The 25,000-nt window shown below is 45.9% G+C and overlaps 2 protein-coding genes across 3 annotated transcripts in view; one reads left to right on the top strand and one right to left on the bottom strand.

The window, feature by feature from the left end:
* Positions 1–15,059: 15,059 nt before the first annotated feature.
* LOC120980852 (regulator of G protein signaling 9 binding protein) lies at positions 15,060–16,191 on the bottom strand. Its single transcript, XM_040410194.1, has one exon. It carries the CDS (start codon positions 15,823–15,825, stop codon positions 15,112–15,114), a length of 714 nt encoding a protein of 237 aa, XP_040266128.1. The 5' UTR covers positions 15,826–16,191; the 3' UTR covers positions 15,060–15,111.
* A 666-nt stretch (positions 16,192–16,857) lies between these two features.
* The window catches only part of ANKRD27 (ankyrin repeat domain 27), a 47,284-nt gene continuing 39,141 nt past the window's right edge, over positions 16,858–25,000 (top strand). For both annotated transcript variants that reach the window (XM_040409588.1, XM_040409589.1), the window contains exons 1-2: positions 16,858–16,968; positions 22,824–23,023. In XM_040409588.1, the coding sequence (XP_040265522.1) occupies positions 22,922–23,023 (102 nt within the window). In that variant the 5' untranslated portion in view covers positions 16,858–16,968; positions 22,824–22,921. The remainder of the gene's footprint in view (positions 16,969–22,823; positions 23,024–25,000) is intronic.

Genomic DNA, 25,000 nt, shown 5'->3' with positions numbered 1-25,000 from the left:
CAGGGCTACGCGACGTCATGTGTCGCGTGACACATAGGGCACAACTACACTGCAACATGTGCCGCGTGACAATTTTTTGCTACTATGGCGTCGCAGTGCGACACCGTAGACTATCATTCTAAAAATTGTCGCGCGACCCATGTTGTCGTGTAACCCTAGCCTTAGTATGAGAATGGAAGGGAACGCCCCAATATTGGGAGTAGTAGTGAAAATTACAACATACCCAGATGAATATGTAGGGCTTTAATGGGGGGGGGGAAGTACTACCTTACTGTAACTGCGATATATCTGACGATGATGATGAGGGTGGTAGTAACAACTGCGGCAGATGTTTCCGCAGGGGGTTCTCCGGATTTATGTAAACAAAGCTTAATCTAGTTCTCCTATATCCTCACCATTGTTTGCTGTCAGTGAATGAGAGCACATTGACATTCAGAGGCAGTAAACCTGTACATGACTTGTGACCAGTCCTGACAACGCTCTGTGAGCTGGTAGTTTGCTACAATGTATCAGTCTGGAGTCAGGGAGCATTGTTTGGGCTGGATACAATTGTATCCATTGTAGGGATTTGCTCTGGTAGGCAGGGTAAGGCTACTTTCACACCAGCGGTTTTCTTTTCCGGCATTGAGTTCCGTCACCCTCCTAGGGGCTCAATACCGGAAAAGAACTGATCAGGCATATCCCCATGCATTCTGAATGGAGAGTAATCCGTCCAGGATGTCTTCAGTTCAGTCATTTTGACTGATCAGGACAAAGATAAAACCGTAGCATGCTACGGTTTTATCTCCGGCGAAAAAAACTGAAGACTTGCCTGAATGCCGGCATTTTTTCCCATAGGAATGTATTAGTGCCGGATTCGGCATTCAAAATACCGGAATGCCGGATCCGTCCTTCCGGCTTGCGCAGACCGGTACAAAATGTGAAAAAAGATACAAGACGGACCCGTCTGTCCGCATGACAAGCGGAGACACGGATCCGTCCTTGCAATGCATTTGTGAGACGGATCCGTCTCATAAATGCTTTCAGTCAGCGGCAGATCGGCTGATTCGGCGGGCAGTTCCGACGACAGAAATGCCCTCCGGATCACACTGCCGCAAGTGTGAAAGTAGCCTAAGCGGACGCAGTACAGAGGCAAGACCACGGTTGGTAAACAAAAGTCAGTGTTTATTCACACAAAAAAGGCAGGGAAAAAAAAACACAATACTAGGCAGAAATCCTCGTGTTAATTCACACAGCAAAAGTCCACAGAAGTCAAAGAAACATGTCACCTGGCAGTCCGCAGCAGGCTTTAGGGCGCCTGGCAGCTCTCGGCCTTGCAGTATGGCAGAACTCCTCAGCTCCCAAAACACAGAGCTCCACTATCACCTGAGATGCTGGCTGGGCATTTAAACCCCAGCCCAAAACCTGGCCTGGACGTGGGGAACAGGCACCCACCCTGCTCTTTGACAGCTCCCAATAAGAACCGGCCCAGATCGGCTTTACAGCCACACTAAAAAAAAGCACTAGCTGCGGCTGACACACAAAATAACCGGTTCTTATCTCACCGAGGCCAGAAACCTCGGTGACACGTACCTTCCGTCGATGACCTATCCTGACGCCTTAAAAAGGGGTTGTCCAAGGAAAGAAAAAGAAAGAAATAATAGTAAATGGCACGGGGGAGATGTTAAAATAAAAAAGCTATAGTTATACTCTCCGCTCTGAACCCCATGTGCACCAGTGCGGCCGCCCGATCCTCTGCTGCAGCCATGGGTGCAGAGATGACACCCTTCTATCACAAGTGAGCGCTGCAGACAATCAGACACTTACAGTATGAGGCCCTGCTGAGGCCAGTACTTGTCTGCAGCAGTCTCGTGCACCATACAGTCACATCACTGCTGCAGCCGTGGCCGCGATGACAGGAATGGCAGAAAGGAGGAGGTTTGGAATGTATTTTGGGACGATCCCTACTCAATAGGTCACGAGTAGGGTCACGAGTAGGCCTACTCAATTCTCCCCGAAGCCCATGTCAGGCTGAACACAATTACCAGGGTTCTGAGGATGTGGGGGCCATGAGGTCGGAGTTATGGCTTCTGATATTATGTCATCCACCTACTGAATGGCTTAGACCACCCGCTGGGTCAGCAGTCACCATGTCTGGAGTTTGTTCTTCATTAGTATGCCCACATGGCTTATAAGTCACAGGCCAGCGCTAAATGAAGTTTCCTCTGAGAATGCGGAGTGTCTCGCCTTTTGCAGACAGGTTGGCACCCACAGGCACAATCTGCCTAAGGCCTATTGCACACGACCGTTTTTTTACCCCCGTTTACTGGCCGTTTTTTGCGTTCCGTATACGGAACCATTCATTTCAATGGTTCCGCAGAAAAAAACGGAATGTACTCCGTATGCATTCCGTTTCCGTATTTCTGTTTTTCCATTCCGTTCAAAGATAGAACATGTCCTATTACTGCCCGCAAATCACGTTTCGTGGCTCCATTCAAGTCAATGGGTCCGCAAAAAAAAAAACTGAACACATACGCAATGTACTCCGTATGTCTTCCGTATCCGTTCCGTTTTTGCGGAACCATCTATTGAAAATGTTATGCCCAGCCCAATTTTATCTATGTAATGACTCTATACTGTACATGCCATACGGAAAAATGGAACGGAACACCGAAAAAAGACTAAAACAAAAAATGGAAAAACGGATCCGTTAAAAACAGCCCGCAAAATACTGAAAAAGCCATACGGTCGCGTGAATGAGCCCTAAGGGTGAGTTCACATCATCTTTATGGATTCCGTTATTGTTTTCCGTTATAACATGGTTATAACGGAAAATAACGGAATCCATAGGACGGAAGTCAAAACGGAAGCCTTTTAAGAGAGATTCCGTTTTGATCCGTCATAATAGACGACAGGACTTTGTTTTCCGTCTTGCATAACGGAAACCAGACGGATCCGTGATGATTCCCATAGACTTCCATTATGGGGGATCAAAATGGAATGCCTCTTAAAGGCTTCCGTTTTGACTTCCGTCTTATGGATTCCGTTATTTTCCGTTATAACGGAAAACAATACTGGACTCCATAACGGTGATGTGAACTCCCCCTGATTGGAGCCTCTATTGGGGGGCCTGTACACGGTGAGGCCGGCTGCAGCGGTACTCGCTCTTATTTTAGATGGCAGATCCAGCGGCGGGGGCGCACCATCTCCGGTCACCCTCGCTCTGCGGAAGCCCAGCCTCGGCGCTCCTTCACACCTGCACATGAAAATACAGCTCAGACACGGATCCCCCAGGCAGATCTTTGATTTTTTTTTTTTACATTTTTCTCCGCTTTCGGTTCCTTAATGTGTCCATTTTGTCCCAGATTTTACTATAAATTTATCAGTTTTTCTTATGTATTTTTATGCCTTTTGTAACGTGTCAGAAACCCAGATATCTGCACGTGTGAACTGCGAAGACACAAAACATGCATTTTTTCAATACAATCCATTGACTTCTATGGGCTAAAACTTGGATTAGGTGGAACAATGCAAAAAATGGCATGCACAAAAACAAAAAAAATATATATATTTTTTTCCCCAATAAAGCAGGCGTGACCGAGTCCTTACTGGGAGCTATCTGGACAGGGCCACTTACCAGTTTCTGCAGTAACATGAAATGTGAAAATCCATATTCTGGGTCTGAGTGACCGTAGATTGCCCTTGGCGGCTTTTCTATGGAGTCACCTTCCTTTGGCATCAACAGGCACCAGTGACATAACTCCGGCTGCCAGCCTGGTGCCAATGACACGCCATCCTGTAATCCGCACGCCCCAGATAGAATCTACAGCTGCCGAGAACGGAATCATGCTCTTACAGTACACCAGCTTAAAGGGGTTGTCCCAAAGGGGATAAGCATCTGATTGGTGGGGGCCCAACCGCTGAGAACGAGGGTCCTGAGTCCCCCAAGTGAATGAAGCTGCAAGCATGCCCGCTGCCGCTCCAAGAGATAGCCGAGCGTTTTACTTGTGATCGGTGGAAAACCCAGCGGTTGGACCCCCACCAATAAGAATCGTATCCCCTGTAATGTGAACGAAGGATACATTTCATACATCATAGGACAACCCCTTTAAGGGAAGCCATAAAAGGGGTGGTCCCATCTGGAACATTTACAGCATATAGACAGGATAAACCATACACTGCGTGCAGAATTATTAGGCAAATGAGTATTTTGACCACATCATCCTCTTTATGCATGTTGTCTTACTCCAAGCTGTATAGGCTCGAAAGCCTACTACCAATTAAGCATATTAGGTGATGTGCATCTCTGTAATGAGAAGGGGTGTGGTCTAATGACATCAACACCCTATATCAGGTGTGCATAATTATTAGGCAACTTCCTTTCCTTTGGCAAAATGGGTCAAAAGAAGGACTTGACAGGCTCAGAAAAGTCTAAAACAGTGAGATATCTTGCAGAGGGATGCAGCACTCTTAAAATTGCAAAGCTTCTGAAGCGTGATCATCGAACAATCAAGCGTTTCATTCAAAATAGTCAACAGGGTCGCAAGAAGCGTGTGGAAAAACCAAGGCGCAAAATAACTGCCCATGAACTGAGAAAAGTCAAGCGTGCAGCTGCCAAGATGCCACTTGCCACCAGTTTGGCCATATTTCAGAGCTGCAACATCACTGGAGTGCCCAAAAGCACAAGGTGTGCAATACTCATAAACATGGCCAAGGTAAGAAAGGCTGAAAGACGACCACCACTGAACAAGACACACAAGCTGAAACGTCAAGACTGGGCCAAGAAATATCTCAAGACTGATTTTTCTAAGGTTTTATGGACTGATGAAATGAGAGTGAGTCTTGATGGGCCAGATGGATGGGCCCGTGGCTGGATTGGTAAAGGGCAGAGAGCTCCAGTCCGACTCAGACGCCAGCAAGGTGGAGGTGGAGTACTGGTTTGGGCTGGTATCATCAAAGATGAGCTTGTGGGGCCTTTTCGGGTTGAGGATGGAGTCAAGCTCAACTCCCAGTCCTACTGCCAGTTTCTGGAAGACACCTTCTTCAAGCAGTGGTACAGGAAGAAGTCTGCATCCTTCAAGAAAAACATGATTTTCATGCAGGACAATGCTCTATCACACGCGTCCAAGTACTCCACAGCATGGCTGGCAAGAAAGGGTATAAAAGAAGAAAATCTAATGACATGGCCTCCTTGTTCACCTGATCTGAACCCCATTGAGAACCTGTGGTCCATCATCAAATGTGAGATTTACAAGGAAGGAAAACAGTACACCTCTCTGAACAGTGTCTGGGAGGCTGTGGTTGCTGCTGCACGCAATGTTGATGGTGAACAGATCAAAACACTGACAGAATCCATGGATGGCAGGCTTTTGAGTGTCCTTGCAAAGAAAGGTGGCTATATTGGTCACTGATTTGTTTTTGTTTTGTTTTTGAATGTCAGAAATGTATATTTGTGAATGTTGAGATGTTATATTGGTTTGACTGGTAAAAATAAATAATTGAAATGAGTATATATATATATTTTTTTAAGTTGCCTAATAATTATGCACAGTAATAGTCACCTGCACACGCAGATATCCCCCTAAAATAGCTAAAACTAAAAACAAACTAAAAACTACTTCCAAAAATATTAAGCTTTGATATTAATGAGTTTTTTGGGTTCATTGAGAACATGGTTGTTGTTCAATAATAAAATTAATCCTCAAAAATACAACTTGCCTAATAATTCTGCACTCCCTGTAAACGTCCAATAGGAGCGTGTCCCACCTCTGGAGCCCACTCTCATTTCAATAATGGGGCTCCAAAGTGATCGGAGCTTACACTGCGCATGCGCGGCCGCGCACCATTCAACGCAATGGAGAAACCTGCGCCTATTCATCCATTGGACCTTTACTGAATATCCTGTCGATATGCTATAAATGTCCAGATGGGACCACCCCTTTATTGGGGGAGATCCAGTCAAAATGACAAAAATATGGCTGCTTTCTTTCTAGAAGAGCACCACGGCTATTCATGGGTTGTGTCTGGTATTGCAGCTCAGCTCTATAAAGGGGTATTCCGGTTACAACAAGTTATCCCCTATCCGCTTGATACAGGAAAACTTGACCAGTGGGCCCCTCACCGATCACTAGAGAGGGGTCCTGTGTCCCCTCCATGCTCTGTACTTTTTCTCCAGCAGCCCCACAGAGATAACTGGCTCCACTGATTTGGGGACCCCCATTTTCTTGATTATGGGGGTCCCAGAGGTCCGAACCCCACCAATCTAACAGTTGCTTTCTATCCAGCGGATAGGATATAACTTGTCCTTACCTTAAAGTAAATGGGGTTGTGCTGCAATACCCCATGCAACCTGTGGACAGGGGTGGCGCTCTTTTTGGAAGAAGGCTGCCATGCTTTTTCTGATCCTGTACAGCCCCTTTAAGCTCTAAATGTAAAATTTGGCATCTCCATAACTTGATTTATTATTTTTTTTAATACTCTTAGTCTGCATCAAACCGTAGATAATATCCTGTCCCCACGTGGAAACAGTCAGCATGTTGCTGTTGACTGATCTATTATTCTTACAATGAATCTCTGCGCTCGTTTACGTCTTAAAGTGGCTCTCCCACATTTCTAGCGACCAACGGGACCCCCACTGACCCCCAGGATCTCAGGCCGCGTGGTAAATGGTTGTCAAATAAGCACTCCACTCGCGGTAGAAAGACTCTGTGTCGTTAAACTTTATTATCACAGGCAGAGCCGTCCTCGTTAACGGAAACGCTACTCCCCGTAATGTCCGAAACCAGGACCCTGCGCAGTGAATGTCAGGCACAGTACATTGGTGAATTCCATGGAGAACAGACACGTAGTACATAAGGCAGTTATAGTGCCGAACGTGGACAGCCTAATACCGTATACATGTGATCATACGTGTCCGTTACATATATGTCAACGCCGCAGCAACGGTCATTCCAATCAATCCAGTAATATTAACGTAAACCAGGCACGGATGTTTGCTTTACCTTGGACAGGACAGTTCCTGCTGTGCTCAGCTGCGGTGGACATCAACTTGGAGCTCTTCAGTCGTTGCAAAACCACAACTCCCAGCATCCTCTGACAGCTGCAGGCTGGGAGTTGTGGTGCAGATTTCACTGCTCCGCTGTAAAATTGGAGCTGAGCAGAGCATCTCTGTGTCGTATCCAAAGGTTAAAAATGTTGTTTTTTTTATAAATATGCTACAAAACTATCCACATAGACGTTCTCGGTGCTCTCTAAATACACAAAAATCCACATTATGGAAATAATAAATGAATAAATAATACATAAAGAATTCAGAGGAGGGTCTGGGGATTATAAATGCAACCTCTTAATTTTAGCTAAAAATTAACCTGATAATTGTAACTGTGACAGGAGAATCTGCAAAAAAAATATGATTTTTAGTCGGGGTAAAAATTTCGGAATTTTTCAACATAAATGTGCTTTGGCATGCAGTACCACCAAATGAGCTGTAGGTGGCAGACTTTCAAATGAGAGACATGATCACTGTATCTGCCATCTAGCCTTATTAGAAGTACAGGTGGACAGAATGGAAAAGATTGAGAGGGCAAGGTGGTGGTGCGATGACTTAGGCCTCTTTCACAAGAGCATGTCCGGATAAGGTCCGGATGCGTTGCGGCAAACTCGCGCGAGTAGGTACCTAATTGCTGTCAGTTTTGACTGCGATTGCGTTCCGTTGTTCAGTTTTTATCGCGCGGGTGCAATGCGTTTTGCACGCGCGTGATAAAAAACTGAATGTGGTACCCAGACCCGAACTTCTTCACAGAAGTTCAGGTTTGGGTTCAAGGTTGTGTAGATTGTATTATTTTCCCTTACAACATGGAATACAGTATGCTAAGTAAAATAGGGCTTGAGGGGTTAAAAAAATAAAAAATAATTTAACTTAATCCACTTGTTCCCGCAGCCGGCATCTCTTCTGTCTTCATCTGTGAGGAAAAGGACCTTTAATGACGTCACTACGCTCATCACATGGTCCATCACATGATCCATCACCATGGTGATGGATCATGTGACGGACCATGTGATGATCGCAGTGACGTCATCAAAGGTCCTTTTCCTCATAGATGAAGATTCAGTGCGGGTGCAATGCGTGCAAGCTCTATTTTTATAGAAGTGAATGGGGCTGCGTGAAAATCGCAAGCATCCGCAAGAAGTGCGGATGCGGTGCGATTTTCACGCACGGTTGCTAGGAGACGATCGGGATGGGGACCCGATCATTATTATTTTCCCTTATAACATGGTTATAAGGGAAAATAATAGCATTCTGAATAGAGAATGCTAAGTAAAATAGGGCTGGAGGGGTTAAAAAAAATAATAATAATTTAACTCACCTTAATCCATTTGTTCGTGCAGCCGGAATCTCTTCTGTCTTCATCTGTGAGGAATAGGACCTTTGATGACGTCACTATGCTCATCACATGGTCCGTCACATGATCCATCACATGGTAAAAGATCATGTGATGGACCATGTGATGAGCGCAGTGACGTCATCAAAGGTCCTATTCCTCAAAGAAGAAGACAGAAGAGATGCCGGCTGCGCGAACAAGTGGATTAAGGTGAGTTAAATTATTTGATCTTTTTTTTTAACCCCTCCAGCGCTATTGTACTATGCATTCTGTATTCAGAATGCTATTATTTTCCCTTATAACTATGTTATAAGGGGAAATAATACAATCTACACAACCTTGAACCCAAACCCGAACTTCTGTGAAGAAGTTCGGGTCTGGGTACCACATTCAGGTTTTTTATCACGCACGTGCAAAACGCATTGCACCCACGCAATAAAAACTGAACAACGGAACGCAATCGCAGTCAAAACTGACAGCAATTGGGTACCTACTCGCGCGCATGACCTTATCCGGACACGCTCGTGTGAAAGAGGCCTAAGACTAGTTTACTTAAAGGGGTTATCCGGGAATTTCAATCATATCAAATTCCCGGATAACTCCTTTAAGGCAGCTGCCAATAAGCAATTGCCAATTCTATATGGTAAACCTAATGAGTAGTACTAAAAAAAATCCATATAAAACCCACATGATTGACAGACCTAAAAAAAATTGGGGGTTTTATTTAGACAATCATTTTTTGTTAGAATATGCCCCAAAAAAAAGTGAACAAAAGCGATCAGTTGTGATCTGTTGGTGATTCCGGTAACAAGTGCTCAATTTTCCTGCAGCACCGCCACAGGTAAGCGGAGGTATTACAGGCTAGTATGACGCATGGACACACTGGGTCCTCCAGAGAGAAGAGACGCTCTATGTACCCACATTTTACAATTGGTGGCAGTTCCCAATGGAGGACCGCCCTAAATTAAAGGGGTTATTGCATGAAAGTAATCACCTATCTATATAGGTGATAAATAATGGATTGTGGGGGTGATCTGACCACAGGGACCCCCTGGCGATCCCAAGAATGGAAGATCTCGAGTCTCTCCTTCATGTCAGACAATAGACTGTGCTCCATCAGTCCCATAGAAGTGAACAGAGCGGCGGACGGACATGCGCTATCGGACTGATCGATCTAACCATGAGGTTACCCCATGAAGCAGGGAGTCTCCCTCACGGCAGGAAACCATAGGAGACACATGGTGAACGCCAGGATTGCCGTATCCTCCGCCGCCACAGATGACATAGAGGAGACGCCGCTAAGAGAAGAATATGAGTTTTAATAATTAAGCAGCGCGGTATAAATTATTCATCGCTAAACTTTTTTTTTTTTTTTCTGCCTGTCGAAATCTTAAAGTGACCTCTCATGGTAAAAGACAATGTGGGGGCGTTCTGTCAGCATGCAAAAGGAGGAGGGGGGGGGGGAGTTATAATGCTGGGTGCGGTCATTCTTAGCCGCCCCATGTCTTTAAAGGGAACGTTCGTATGCAAATTATTTCAGTGTGACAACAGAGGGCGGTACCATGCGAGTTATTGATTGGCTATTGATGGGTCAGAAAAAAAAAAAAAACAGTGCCACTCTTGTGTGCGGTATTACAGCTCAGCCCCATTCACTTTGACAGGGTATTACCGTAATACTTTTTTGGTGTCACATTTCAAAAGTGGGCGGGGTCTTGTAAACTAATTTATATATGCCGCATTTTCTACGGGTGATTTGACATGTATGCATTGTATCCCCCTCCCTTCAATTTCTATTGAATGACACCTTCAGATAATCAAGGTGGCATGTCTTCTTTAAAAGGGGCCACCGACCTCATGGATTCCACACCAGGTGGTCAGGACTATGGAAGCAGATGGGAAGGCTGTGCTACATGGTTTCTGAAAGCTCCTTATGGGGGCTGTGGACACGGTGTAGCAAAGCCCCCCTGGCTATTTGCGTAGTTTTGGCCACCGTACCCAAGTGGGATGGGGATCAGGGGACCCCCGGGTATGCAAACAAATCTGTGCCCCTCCAGCTTACCTATACTCAGTGGGGTTATGTATAAAACGTGCACCATTGAGCTGATCACAAAGTGTCCCCTCACTAAGACCCCCGGCGATCGGCTGTAATCTGTGAGGCAACCTGTTAGTAAATGTTTAGTTTTTATACAGCGCCACCACAGGGGAAGTTAAGCATTACACTCTGCCCATTCAAACCAGGGATGCTCAACCTGCGGCAATCTAGCTGTTGTAAAACTACAACTCCCACCAGGCCCTGCTGTAGGCTGTCTGGGCATGCTGGGAGTTGTAGTTTTGCAACAACTGGAGGGCCGCAGGTTGGGCATCCCTGATTTACACCAATGGGTAATGCAGGACAGAGCAAGAGACTCTCTTTGTACCCGTTCTCCCGACAGAAGACCCAACTTCTATTACCTAAAATAGGATAACTAAACTGGATAACCCCTTTAAAGGCTGTATACACCTTTTGGGGCAGTTTTTTTTTTATTACATTGTATTAATTTTGAGTTAAAAATCTTTTTTTCAATTGGTCTTTATTAAAAATGTTGAGCCCCTTTCTCTGTACAGCCTTGAGATTTTCTAGTAGCAGGCTCTGTATTTTCAATCTGTTCCATCAGGGAGTCATAAAAAAAAAAATTCCACCGAAGATAAACATAGCCTTTAAGACCTGAGTCTATATGGCACAGAAGACATTACAGCTCAGTCTCAAGACATTATACACCTATATTGCTATGAATATTATAGGAGATATACAGAACATACAGTATATATAAACCTCTGTAATTCGTGCCGTCTCCGACTACAATTAACCTGTACATTTTGCATTGACCTGCTTGTCAGCCTCAGGCCTGGTTCACACCATCTTTTTTACAAATATTGTGGGTCGTATTTATGGAGTACTGTTTGGAGGTGTCACCAAAGGCCAATCTATGGGGGTTCGACAGCTGGGACTCCATCAATCCTGAGCATGAAGCGGCCGAGTGTGCATGTACTGTATGGGAAACACCCCCCACCCCCACGATACATCCTGTGTGAATCAGGCCTTAGTCTGATGGCGTTATGGCACAGAGGAGACTGGTTAATGGAAGACAGGACCATTCAGAAGGAAGCAGAGTAATGGTGGACCCACCGGTGGTGACTCTTTATGAGAACCTCCACCAATACGACATATGGACAATTCCTTTAAAAAGCAATCATCAGCAGGATCAACTCCATTAAACTAGGCATACTTTCTACCAGGGTTGATCCTGCTAATTAAAACAATGCCTGTCTTGTGAAAATAGGTGGCGGCGTTCCTGAGAAAAAAAAGGCCTTTATTTGTTATGCAAATGAGGGCTTCAGTGCACTGGGGGTGGGGCCAGCACTGAAGCGCTCATTTGCATAAAGATTAAAAGTCTTTTTTTCTCTGGAAAACCGTCACCATTTTTCCAAGACAGGAATCATTTTAATGAGGAGAATCAAGTATGCGTCTGCTTTAATGGGGTTGGTCCTGCTGACAGGTGCCCTTCTGAATATTTCGATTTCACTTTGTGTTTTATTTCTTTTCAAGACCTCTGCTTGCTGTAACGCAGCACAGTCATTACATCTGAGCATGCCCTGGTGGAAGCGCATTGATACAAACACTGATTACATGAATGCTTCTATTCATTGACAATAAGCAGAGATCTTGAACATTAGAAAGTCGCAGATAATTATTTTCCCTGCCTGTGACTGAATGGGTTTGGGTACTATGTCACATAAAACACAATGGAAGACGAATTTTGGACCTTCAATGGGACCCCAAAACAGACTATAATCTACGGGTCCCACTATACACAAGGCCTTCTGGATTATTATGTTGCCCATAGCATCCAATCACAGTGCAGCTCTCTTTTCTGATAGCGCTCTTGAAATATGAAAGCTACGTTGTGATTGGTTGCTATGAGCAACAACAGCAGTTTTTCAAACTGTGCCCCCCTTAGGTACCAGTCATAACAAAGAGGCACAACATGGCAGACGCCTGCAGGGCCCTGTGTACGGCCTTGTTCCCTTAGCAACCAATCACAGAGCAGCTTTTATTGCGTATACTGCTCTTGAAATATGGAAGCTGCACTGTGATTGGTTGCGATACGCAGTTTTGCCTTTTAAACCATTTTGACAAATGTGCCCTCTTGGCAACAGCGATAACAAAGAGGCACAACATGGCAGACGCCAACAGGACCCTGTGTAAGGCCTCGTTCCCATGAACTCTGAAAGTGAACTTTGACTGATTGTTATGGGCGACAAGGACATATGGGGTCATTTATCAAAATGGTGTAAAGTAGAACTGGTTTAGTTGCCCATAGCAACCAATCAGATTCCACCTTTCATTTCCCAAAGGAGCTGTCAAAAAAAGGGTGGAATCTGATTGGTTGCTATGGGCAACTAAGCCAGTTCTACTTTACACCAGTTTGATAAATGACCCCAATAGTCCTATGAGACTGGTCCACTTTTCCAACAAACAAAATGGCTGCTGCCATTAAACCAAGGGTGGGAAAAACGGGTTCTAAAGGGTTAGGGAATATATGGACCAAATAACTGAGCTAGTCCAGTGCTGTAACTACTGATATACTGAGAATTATCAAAATGGTGTCCTCACGTTAGACAGTTTCCTCCACCGAACCTCCATTATTGGTTAGGGCAGAGAGGTGCTGTGCTCTGTGGGCACAACCATGGGAAACATAAGCACCTTAGCGGTTGCTAACGGCCACCATCTAACTTTTAGGGGGCTGTCTCCCCCACAGGAGTTTCCTTGGGGGGCAATCTGACCCATAGTTTTGTGAGCTACTACTGGTACCGCTGAATGTAACCTGTGAATCATGAGGGGGACCCGAAATAATACTCCAGGATTCGAAAAAGACGGCTGCTTTCTTCCAAAAACAACGCCACACCTGTCGGCGGGTTCTTTGCGGTATTACATCTCAGCCGTATTCACGTCAATGGAGCTGAACTGCAATACCAGACACAACCCATGGATAGGCGCGGCGTTCATTTTGGAAGAATGTCCCTGTTAAAGGGGTTTTCTGAGACTTTAATACTGATGAGTAGGGATGAGCGAATCGACTTCGGATATAACATCCGAAGTCGATTCGCATAAAACTTCATTTCAATACTGAACGGAGCGAGCTCTCCGTATAGTATTAGAATGTATTGGCTCCAATGAGCCGAAGTTATTACTTCGCTAAGTCTCGCGAGACTTCGCATAATAACTTCAGAAATTGATTTATACTGTAAAAAAAAAAAAAAACATTTCCCGAACTCGGGTTCGGTAGGAAAAAGCACCAGCCTATGTGCGCTCCCACGGTCCCGGTCACCAGAAAGGCCGATGCTTTTTCCTATAGTGTGCAAGCACGACCACCACTGATGGATTGCAGGGTGGTCGTAACCATGGAAACGAGCAGTGTATAATGTGATGGAAAAATTAATCAAGCCAGCAAAGGAGGCAATATGGACAATCACAATACATTAGTAAGTGGCTTGTAAAAACTTTCTCTACATGATAAATGCCACTTGCTGAAGTGAGACAACCCCTTTAAGTCTCGGAAAACCCTTTTAACCATACTGTAGACAAGGAATCCAAAATTATACTTTGGGGTTCACTCAGAAATCTACTTGCACTCATCCCATTGAGCCCCATTTCTAAATCCCCTCTCCTATGTTAGAGTTACATACGGTCACAACCAACGACGAAGTTCTGAACACGAAAGCATCAGGCATCAAATCACCTGCCGATAATGGCGTGCTATGTGGTCACATCAGGCATAGGTCGCAACATTAAAATTTAAAGGGGCATAGCGGTAAACAATAATTTTTTTTTTGGGGGGGGCAGGTAGGAATAACTCTTTTTTGGGGAGTTTTGCGATCACACTACTGTTCTATCTAGGTGGTGTGAGGATATAAAACTGCTACTACCCGCCAGGACGGTAAATTATGGAATATTTCCCAGGTCGCTTGTGATGCCTCTACCATTGTATTGCTTGAGGATTGCCATCACCCAGCATTTGCGTCTCTGGGAAGCGATTTAATTCTTATATAACGAGCCCCGCGTATAGCTGTGCCAGGCTGGCGTTATAAGGAAGACTGCAAGTCTCAAGGCTATGATAAGGTTCCACCTCGTACATAGGTTAGATATAGTCATCTAGCTGGAAATCCTGCCGACGGCTGGGAAGAAGGAATCTCCTGGAAAGGCAACGCACAAAGACACAGCAGGCATGCAGACGCACTTGCTCTCTACAGCGCGCAGACCATTTAGCTGCCTGCCGGGGTCAGTATGCGCCTTGCAATGAAATGGTTAACACTGTGGATTTAAGGATCTAGCGGTGCAAGTGCAAACAGAAAAGATGGCATTTCATGGGGGGAACCGATCAAGCAATCTTCTGAACCCAAATCATGCAGGACCTAAAGTAAAAACATGAAAGTTACGGAGGGAAAGGGTTAATCTTCACAGAAAGGAGAAGCTACAGAGAAAGGTAACTGGGATCCTCCGGAAGAGCAGCGAGCTTGGCAGATGGGATGGTAAATCTGGATTAGAAGGTTGGATCCATCAGCAGCAGGTTCCAGAATAGGTCAATGCACAAAATACAGTCATGTTACCCCGTGACCGGTCCTCCTGCTGGGTGCCAGGTCTGCAGAAACCAAATGTTTGGCCATGTGCAAGGAAAAAAAAATATCTACTTCAGGGTGAGAAGATGTGAGCTCATGAAAGTTTGACCACGCAAACAGCCAGTATGATAGCAATCAGAAGGACGGCACTGAAGACCACCCCGGCCAAAAGTTTACTCAGGTCGCAAATAGACTTGTTCTCTTCTGCAGATATGGTGCCAGGAGACGATGCCCCTCCGCTGGTGGCACACTTGAGTTCTGCCCCTGGGTTCTGCTTGGCTTCCACAGTCCACTGAGGAACGCCGACTTTCATTTCCATCTCGTGCATCATCTCGTCGACTTGTTTGATCTCATTCTCCAGGTCCTTGAGGTCCATGACATCTATATTGTGCTCGCCGTCGTATTTCATGTTCTGAACGCTCATGGCCCTCGCTGCCACCCCTGAGGTACCGCCGCTCATGCCAGTCTGTATGATGTGCTTTTTGGGTATATTCAATGGGAACTCTTGACCAAGCTCTAGGGCTCTTCTCATGTCCGTCTCGAGGAGGTCCATACAGGTGGAGAATATGACCCATAGCCTCTCAAACTCAGCCTTGTCTTCTTTGCTGAGACTGTTGTCCTTGAGAGTGCTGGTCAACTTGTTCCTGTTGGCCACCGCTAACTCCTGGGCTTTCTGTCGAGTCTTCTTCAACTCCTCCCGAAGGTTCTGGGAGTCGGCAGTGCCACCTATGGTGAGCACCAGGTGCCTGTAGCATGCCGTCACCCTATTCAGGGCATCCAGTAATGCCTTGCACTCTTCCTTCAACATCTCCTCTAAGGAACCTTGCAATCCCAACTGATAAGGAGACTGGTGGAATCCTCAAAGAATACCAAGGGGACAGGACTCCACCAGGAACATCCTTATAGGAATATCCTTGGGAAACTCAAGAAGTTTTGCATCTCTTGGCACTGGAAGAACGCAGTAGTCTGTGCAAACCATGCATTATCTGGAAGTCAAACTCCGGAGAAGATACATTTTTCTAAGTTATGCAGAAGAAGAAAATGAACGTCTCCAGATAAAAGTTCAGTTCCCTCATTGTTTCATGGCTCTAGAAATCAAATTACCAAATCTCTATAGGTTCCTCTGGAGTTTTAATTTAGTATGAGTCTACAAATATGTCTCGTATCCATCGGATGTATTCCATCCTCAGGTCTTCATTCCTGTATCCAGCTCCATAAAAATCCAGAGTCCCTGGCAGCAGCCTCCTGGTACTCAGCAGGGAGCTGTCCATGCATCCTGCTCTTAGCTCTGCAAAGCCTGGAATAGCCACCACCTGCAGGAGTCACGTGAGGTCAACACATTGAAGGGAGGGGGGACATGTGACCCAATGTTACTCTGCAGCCACCATCTTTGCTAAGGGCAAAGAGGTGCTTAATCAACGTTTGACTTCAAATGCTAAAGACATTGTGTAGGCTTTGTGAATGGATAATATAGGACTCTTCACATAAAAATGCCTTAAATTTCACTTTCCTCAATTTGGCTTTAAAAATAATCCCCCCCCTACTCGCATTGCACAGACTTACGCACTACTAGGTACAATTTGTGTATTTCACTTTAAATGCATGTTGCGACTAATTGCTGCTATGATAGAGGTGCTGAGGAAAATACTTGACTTTCATCTATTTTCAGTCAACATGAAGGATTCAGTTTTCCAGAATCAAAGATGGCCGCCGGCATTTGCGTGTCAGTGACGTTTCCGCCTCGTCGCCCACTAGAGCGCCGATCTTTTAAAGTCCCGCCCCTGTCTCCTTAGGATTAGCTAGTAGGAGCGTCAGTCACAGTGAGGCGAGTGTTGATTGGCTGCCTTCAGTGTTGATCGTCAAGCTCTGCTCTGTGCTCCAGAGAAGTGGGGTAAAGGAGAGCGGCTGCTGCTGAGGAGGAGGAGTGGGTAGCGGTATGTCCCCCCGCTGAGTGAGTACTGGAACTTTCATTCCGTCTGTAGGTGAGGGGGGTTTCTACTCTCCGTGGGACCTGTTCACTTTAAGGACCCCCCCCCCCCTCCCCTGTGTGACAGGGTGCAAGGACGGTCACAGGGCCCCACTCTGGGAAGGAGCCACGATTGTGAAGCTCCTGGTGGCAGGGCATGAGGTGGACACCTGGTTCTTGTGACCCTGGTCACATGATGCCACTTTTCTGTCATTTTTGTGTTGCAGTTTTATTAATTTTTTTATTTAATTTTTTTAACTTTTTCTGTCCATGTTAAAGTTAAAAGAATACTTTTTACCCCCTGGTGGAGTTCCCCTTTAAATTAAACATGGCTGCCAACCCTAATGATCAGAGAAGGGGCTGCGGTGCCCGTATGAACGTTGAGGGCCCCAGCACACAGCTCCCTGTGAATGTGAGATTGTAGGGGGTGATATTGGGGTTCAGGGTGGTGGTCCCTCGCACGCGGGGGCGCTGTCGGTATTAGTGGTTCTGGCAGAAGACGTCGTCCCTTAGATTAGTTGGCGGCTCACGCTGGAGATTTCTCAATTTCAAGACTTTGCCGAGAGGGAATTCCCTTTCTCACCAGCTGATCACATGTGAGGACAGAGTCCCCCCGTCCCCCCCCCCCTCACTCTCTTCACGTAATCCGCTACCTGCTGTGTGCATGATGCCACAGGAGCGGCCTTTCTTCACACGTCAGTGTTTCACGGACAGCACGCGTAATCAGACATCAGTGTTTTAGCGTGGTCCGTGGGTCAGTGTTGTCAGCACCGCTGCGCGCTCTATTTTGTCCGTGTTCACGGATCCATCACGTCCATGATAGTCTATGGGTCTGTGAAAACCACGGATGCCATCACGGATCATTAAGAAGAGATGCTTTGAAAATTATTTCTCAGCTGTGCAGGGTCAGTGAAACACGGATGCAACACGGACAGCAAAAAAACGGACACACGGATCCTTCACGGATGCATCACTGACCACCTGCTCACGGATTTGAGCACGGACACAGACGTGTGAAGGAGGCTTTAGACAGGGGCGGACTGGAAACTTAAAGTGGCCCTGGAAAAAATACTAAATGTGGCCCGTTTTGTTTTTTCGGTCCAAATTGATGGAAGATAGGGCCAGCTATACCGTATTGTGGCACATTATACCGCCCAACAGAGTCCGTCACAGAATACAGCCCTAAAAACTTCCACTGGCCGGCCATGAGGAGGGCTCAGGCGGCCCCCTGGGCATCGGCCCACCGGGAAACTTTCCTGTAAGGTCTATGGCCAATCCGCCCCTGGACTTAGATATTGTTATAGGGTGATACAGTGCCCATATATATAGGGTAATATAGTGCCACACACTGCCCATGTATAGTGTAATATAGGCCCTTACAGTGCCCATATATAGTGTGTAATATAGTGCCATACAGTGCCTATATATATAATTAGTGTGTAATAGAGGGCCATACAGTGCCCATATATATAGGGTAATGTAGTGCCACACACTGCCCATGTATAGTGTAATAGAGGCCCATACAGTGCCCATATATATATAAGGTAATATAGTGCCACACACTGCCCATGTATAGTGTAATAGAGGCCCATACAGTGCCCATATGATGGTGTACTATTGTGCCATACTGTAGCCATGTAGAGTCTCATTAGTGCCATACAGTGCTCTTATAAAAATGTGCCATGCGGTTAGTGTTGGACATGTGGTGCCAGCCTGGTGCCTATGTAAATAGTGCCGTACAGTGTGTCATTCATGCCAGACTCTACCTCGCTATTCTGTGCCAGGCCCGTGTGATTTGTGCCATACAGCGCCTCTGTAGCTGCATGTGGCACCATACAGTTTGTGTTGTGTAGTGCCCTACAGTACATCAGAGCGACACCCGCCCCTCCGTCTTCAGCACTGCTGGCTATCCTCCTGGGTGACGCCCCCTCATGGCGGCCATTACAGTACCCATAGTTATCCTCACTGAGCTTCCTACAGGCCCTCAATGGCATATGGTTTGTCTACTGCTAGGCACCCTGTTATCCATGTGTCAGTCTACACTGCCATTCTGGAATTCTATTCCTGAATTAGGAAGTTCTGTATGATGAACCGCTTGAAGTGACGGCGGTATACGATGCCCCTTGGGGTGGCTCCGTCTCGTTGCATCTCATCCTTGATTTTATGAACCGTTCTATTCAAGTGTAAAATATTCAGGTTTTTTTTTATTTATTTTTTTATTCTTTTTGTCAAATGGGTCAGCTCTGCCGCGGTGCAGGGGATTCTGGGAGTTCAGGGTGTGAATAATTTATCCCTTGTTTGTGCTGTGCCAAGGGGGGCGCATCTAAAGTGCAGCCTTTAATGGGTCATCCTCCTCGCGCTGCCAGGGCGTCTCCTCGGACTGTACATCCGTGTCTAGCGGTATGAGATCCTGTCTTGGCCCCTAGTCCTCCTTTGGTGCAGCTTCTGACCCCAGGGACCCCCACTGATTACTAGAAGGAGGGGGGGGTCCTGTGGTTCCCAGTATGAAAGGATTAGCAGTCCTCTGCTGCTGGTCCTGTGGCCCCCAGTATGAAAGGAGTAGCGGTCCTCTGCTGCTGGTCCTGTGGCCCCCAGTATGAAAGGAGCAGCAGTCCTCTGCTGCTGGTCCTGTGGCCCCCAGTATGAAAGGAGCAGCACTCATCTCCTGCTGGTCCTGTGGCCCCCAGTATGAAAGGAGCAGCAGTCCTCTGCTGCTGGTCCTGTGGCCCCCAGTATGAAAGGAGCAGCAGTCCTCTGCTGCTGGTCCTGTGGCCCCCAGTATGAAAGGAGCAGCACTCATCTCCTGCTGGTCCTGTGGCTCCCAGTATGAAAGGAGCAGCACTCATCTCCTGCTGGTCCTGTGGCCCCCAGTATGAAAGGAGCAGCACTCATCTCCTGCTGGTCCTGTGGCCCCCAGTATGAAAGGAGCAGCACTCATCTCCTGCTGGTCCTGTGGCCCCCAGTATGAAAGGAGCAGCAATCCTCTCCTGCTGGTCCTGTGGCCCCCAGTATGAAAGGAGCAGCAATCCTCTCCTGCTGGTCCTGTGGCCCCCAGTATGAAAGGAGCAGCACTCATCTCCTGCTGGTCCTGTGGCCCCCAGTATGAAAGGAGCAGCACTCATCTCCTGCTGGTGGAATCGTTAAATCTGCGAGGAGATAACATGTTAAAAAAAGAAAGGATAGTTTATGATAATTGGGGGAGAAAGGATTGTTTTTATCAAATTATGGAGTCAATGGTTTAAGAATTTATAGGGGAGAAGAATGAGAAAAGATTGAATATAATTTTTATTTTATTTATTTTTTGTTCCTTCACCGCTCTCTCTCCATGGGCTGCGGGTGGGTCGGGTACTCGGGGTTGTTTAATTATTTTTTTTTTTTTATTATAAAAAATATATTATATGCGATCGCCGCGGAGGTTAACAGAAGAAGCTTTTTCTTCCTTCCATCTCTCTAAATGACTGTGACGGTTAACCCTTCGCTTCCTGCGGCTGCCCAACCGTAGAGACTCAGTGACTGATAATTTCTAAAAAAATAAAATAAAATCAGGGTGCATCCTGGGCCTGTTTTAATTGGGGTCATGGCGTCAGCGGCTAGAATTTGTCCCCATTCTTTGTGACAGCTGCGCTCGTGTCGGCGGTAAGAGGCTTACAGCTAGTTATTTGTCATCTGTAATCTCCTCGCCCAAAAACAAAAGGCCGATCAACCAAATAACCTACTCCCCCCGGCCATCTGCTCCGCCGCAAACGGAAGGGAATCGCCCCCAGTTTTATTTTGCATCATTACAGAAGATTTCCCTTCATCAGATGCCAGTCTAGCCTGGCGTGCGGCTGTGTGCACCTGCCTGCCATCCGTCTCCCAGCGGGACCTTGTGAAGGGGCGGTGTTAATGCACATTTTGCATTTTTGGGGTATGCACCTGGGCAGAATGGGGCGGGGCTTGCAAAAGTCCCCCAATTTTGGAACTCAGATGTTGGGAAAGGGATATCCCCATCATAGACCTTTAGCATGTAACATAAGTGCCTGATACATGTAGGTCCCACCAATACGGGGGTCCCCTGAACCCCCTAAATGGAGAGGTGGCTCCCTCTCTCTGTTTACTTCTCTGGGAGTTAAAGGGGGTACTCCCATCAGATATCGCTAGGAGATGCCACCAATGTCAGATAGGTGCGGGTCTCACCTCTGGGACTTGCTATTATTTTCACATTGGGGGCCCAACCTGAAGGAGAGCACATGCGCGGCATGCTCTCCATTTATCACTATGGTAGTTCCAAAAATAGCCGAATGAGCATGCTCAGCTCTTTTTGGAAGTCCCTGGACAGCGCGCCGCCATGGCTATTTTTGGGGCTCCCATAGTGGTGAAGTGAGGGTGCCCCCCGCATGCATGATATGGGCACATATTGGAGATAGGTGGGACCCACACCTATCTGACATAGGTGGCACATCCTAGCAAGAGGTGACCCCCCCCCCCCCCATAGAAGTGGATGTAGAGAGATGCGGATGTGCACAACTGAATCTCCATTCATTCTCAGCGTGAATGACTGACTCACTAGGCGAAATGGGGGTTCGAGGGGCCCCGTTTGTGGAGAGGGGTGCCTGTCCCTGTGGATCCACTTTAGGGAATAAATAGGGTATTATTATCCTGTTGGTTTTGCAAAATTCTAAATTTGATTGAGCAGAAATCCCCCCCCGAGCACGCCTACTGGTACACCCCACCAATAATATGGGGTAACCGCCCGCCCTTGTATTACCTTGATGTGTTCCCCCATACGGCAGACGTTTAGCAAGTACAGAGAAGGAAATGACCCCGAAGATCTTATAGACTGGGACCCCAGGTCCTTAAACTTTTAATTTGCCTTAAATTCACATTTTACAGACCAATCAGAGCACTGGAAAATAACTTGCCCTGTATGCTCCTCCCCCTAGGAGCCCACTCAGCAGCGCAGAGCAGGATCCCATTATACACGAAGAGTGGATGGGGCACTTCAGGGGTTCACTAGGTGGGTGCAGCTGTGCCCTAACTTACAGTGATCCTGTCCGGGCAGGAGTGCCCCTTTAAGCTTTTCAGACATTTCTTGCGCAGTGTTTTTTCTTCTACGGAAGTCTCTTTGCAAACACAAGAAAAATCAATGATCAGTCCAATACGTAAATCACTAACCGTCGTTTAGTCTTAAGTGCAGGCAAAGTCCCAGCAGTGCAAGGAGGGAGGGGTGCCAAATAAACTCGGGGTGGTGCGGGTAATGAGGCGGTGTTCTGCAGAGCAAGCACTCCATTAAAGAGTCATTCATTGTAAGGTGGAATCTCATGCATTGATCTTTCTATGTAGCGCTGGGTCAAAGCTGAAAGGCATTGTGGGAGATGTAGTGCTTACATTGCATGGTGGGGGGGGGCATCGTGCCCAGTGTGGGCATGGTAGGGGTGGCGTTTTTTACCATATGTTTATAGGGCCCACTTGCATTCCTGGCTATATCGTATGGCTTTAGGGGCACGGTGGAGGTGGAGTGCCTGTTGGCGGTACATAGGGGCAGTGTGTTTTACCGTAGCGCCCATAGTTTTCCACTTGCAGCCCTGGCTGTGGTAGGCCTGGTGTGGGCAAAGTGCCCTTTGGCTGACTGCTGGGGGGAGGCGTGGCCTGGGTGGTGGTGGCCACGGCAGGCCCTTTAGTAAGTAGAAGTCCCCGATCCCCTGCGGCCGGGCTGAGGGATCAGTAGATCTCATTCGCCTCCTGGTAGCAGCATAATCTCTTATAATTCAGCTGTCGGGACCCCTCGTGCTGGTATATAGGGGGTCACCGCCGCACTATGCACAAATCCCTGACGGTCTTCTTTATCCCTGGCTTCCCAGGAACGTAATACCCCCGTGTAATTAAGAAGATATGGGGGAGCAGACATGACCGAGATCCCTTATCTGCTGTCCGGCGGCTCCAAGAACTGACAGTCCTTATGGCTTTATATGATGAGGACATCCAGAACAACGATTTCTACCTGACTATCCAGAAACAGAGGCCGGACCTGATCAACAAAGCTGCAGAGGTCCACGGCATTGTGAGTACAACTGGGGCGGCACAGAGTATTACTGGGTATCAGTATTGGCCACTTACTAGAAGCAGTATTATAGCAGTTATATTCTTGTGTATATAGGAGCAGTATTATAGCAGTTATATTCTTGTACATAGGAGCAGTATTATAGTAGTTATATTCTTGTATATAGGAGGCAGTATTATAGTAGTTATATTCTTGTATATAGGAGGCAGTATTATAGTAGTTATATTCTTGTATATAGGAGGCAGTATTATAGTAGTTATATTCTTGTACATAGGAGTAGTATTATAGTAGTTATATTCTTGTACATAGAAGCAGTATTATAGTAGTTATATTCTTGTACATAGGAGGCAGTATTATAGTAGTTATATTCTTGTATATAGGAGGCAGTATTATAGTAGTTATATTCTTATACATAGGAGCAGTATTATAGTAGTTATATTCTTATACATAGGAGCAGTATTATAGTAGTTATATTCTTGTACATAGGAGCAGTATTATAGTAGTTATATTCTTGTACATAGGAGGCAGTATTATAGCAGTTATATTCTTGTATATAGGAGGCAGTATTATAGTAGTTATATTCTTATACATAGGAGCAGTATTATAGTAGTTATATTCTTATACATAGGAGCAGTATTATAGTAGTTATATTCTTATACATAGGAGCAGTATTATAGTAGTTATATTCTTGTACATAGGAGCAGTATTATAGTAGTTATATTCTTGTACACAGGAGCAGTATTATAGTAGTTATATTCTTGTACATAGGAGCAGTATTATAGTAGTTATATTCTTGCACATAGGAGCAGTATTATAGTAGTTATATTCTTGTACATAGGAGCAGTATTATAGTAGTTATATTCTTGTACATAGGAGCAGTATTATAGTAGTTATATTCTTGTACACAGTAGCAGTATTATAGTAGTTATATTCTTGTACATAGGAGCAGTATTATAGTAGTTATATTCTTGTACACAGTAGCAGTATTATAGTAGTTATATTCTATACTTGCACAAATAACACACAGAGTGAAATTAGCGCTCCATTGAGTTTGTCTCCAGCTGAGGACTTGATCTCATTGCTGTTTTACAGTGTTGGCAGCACATCGTTGTCATGCACATTGTAGAATGGTCTTCTGAATTCTTTCTAGTGTAGTGACTACATTTTCCCCTGATCTTTGCCATTCAGACCTGTCATTTTTCACCTGCTACTCCTTTTTATCCATCTTCAATATTAATTGCTTGCCATATAATTATGTTATGGTTGCCCTTTAAATTTAGAGTTAATTGATTGCCCCCCTCCATGCTCCATTTAACTGCACAGCTGGGCGAGCCGTGAGAGCATCATTTCCTGGCTGTTATAATATTTCATTTTCAGTCACAGGAAGGAAAAGCACCGTAATGAAATAATGAGCCGGGAGGGGTTAATATACAGCAGAGTGTAGCAGCGGGGAGCTGACCTTCTGTACGCCATTTGTGCTCTTCTCTGTGGATCATCAGAGGTCTTCTTCCTGCTACCGTCAAACTTCTGGTCACTTTTTCCTCTAGGTGGCGCCCTCTGTATTCTTTATCTTGCCTCGTTCAGGTCCAAGCGCCACCTAGACGATGAAACATGTACCTGAGTTTTTAGGGTTTCACACAGACATTAGTGTTCTGCGGAGGGGAAATAAGGCTTGTTATCTAAAGAAGTATAGCTCAGACTTGAAGTTTAGCCACATGTTCACACAGAACCTCAACCATTGCAATAGGGGGGGTCTGAGAGCAGTACAGGATAAGTAATGTAATGTATGTATAGTGAGTGCAGCTCTGGAGTATAATGCAGGATGTAACTCAGGATCAGTACAGGATAAGTAATGTAATGTATGTACACAGTGACTGCACCAGCAGAATAGTGAGTGCAGCTCTGGAGTATAATACAGGATGTAACTCAGGATCAGTACAGGATAAGTAATGTATGTACACAGTGACTGCACCAGCA

Source organism: Bufo bufo, chromosome 10 (genome assembly GCF_905171765.1).
Source record: "Bufo bufo chromosome 10, aBufBuf1.1, whole genome shotgun sequence".
Lineage (NCBI taxonomy): Eukaryota > Metazoa > Chordata > Amphibia > Anura > Bufonidae > Bufo > Bufo bufo.
The sequence above is the reverse complement of the archived record's forward strand: the minus strand, read 5'-3'. Positions and strand labels throughout refer to the sequence as shown.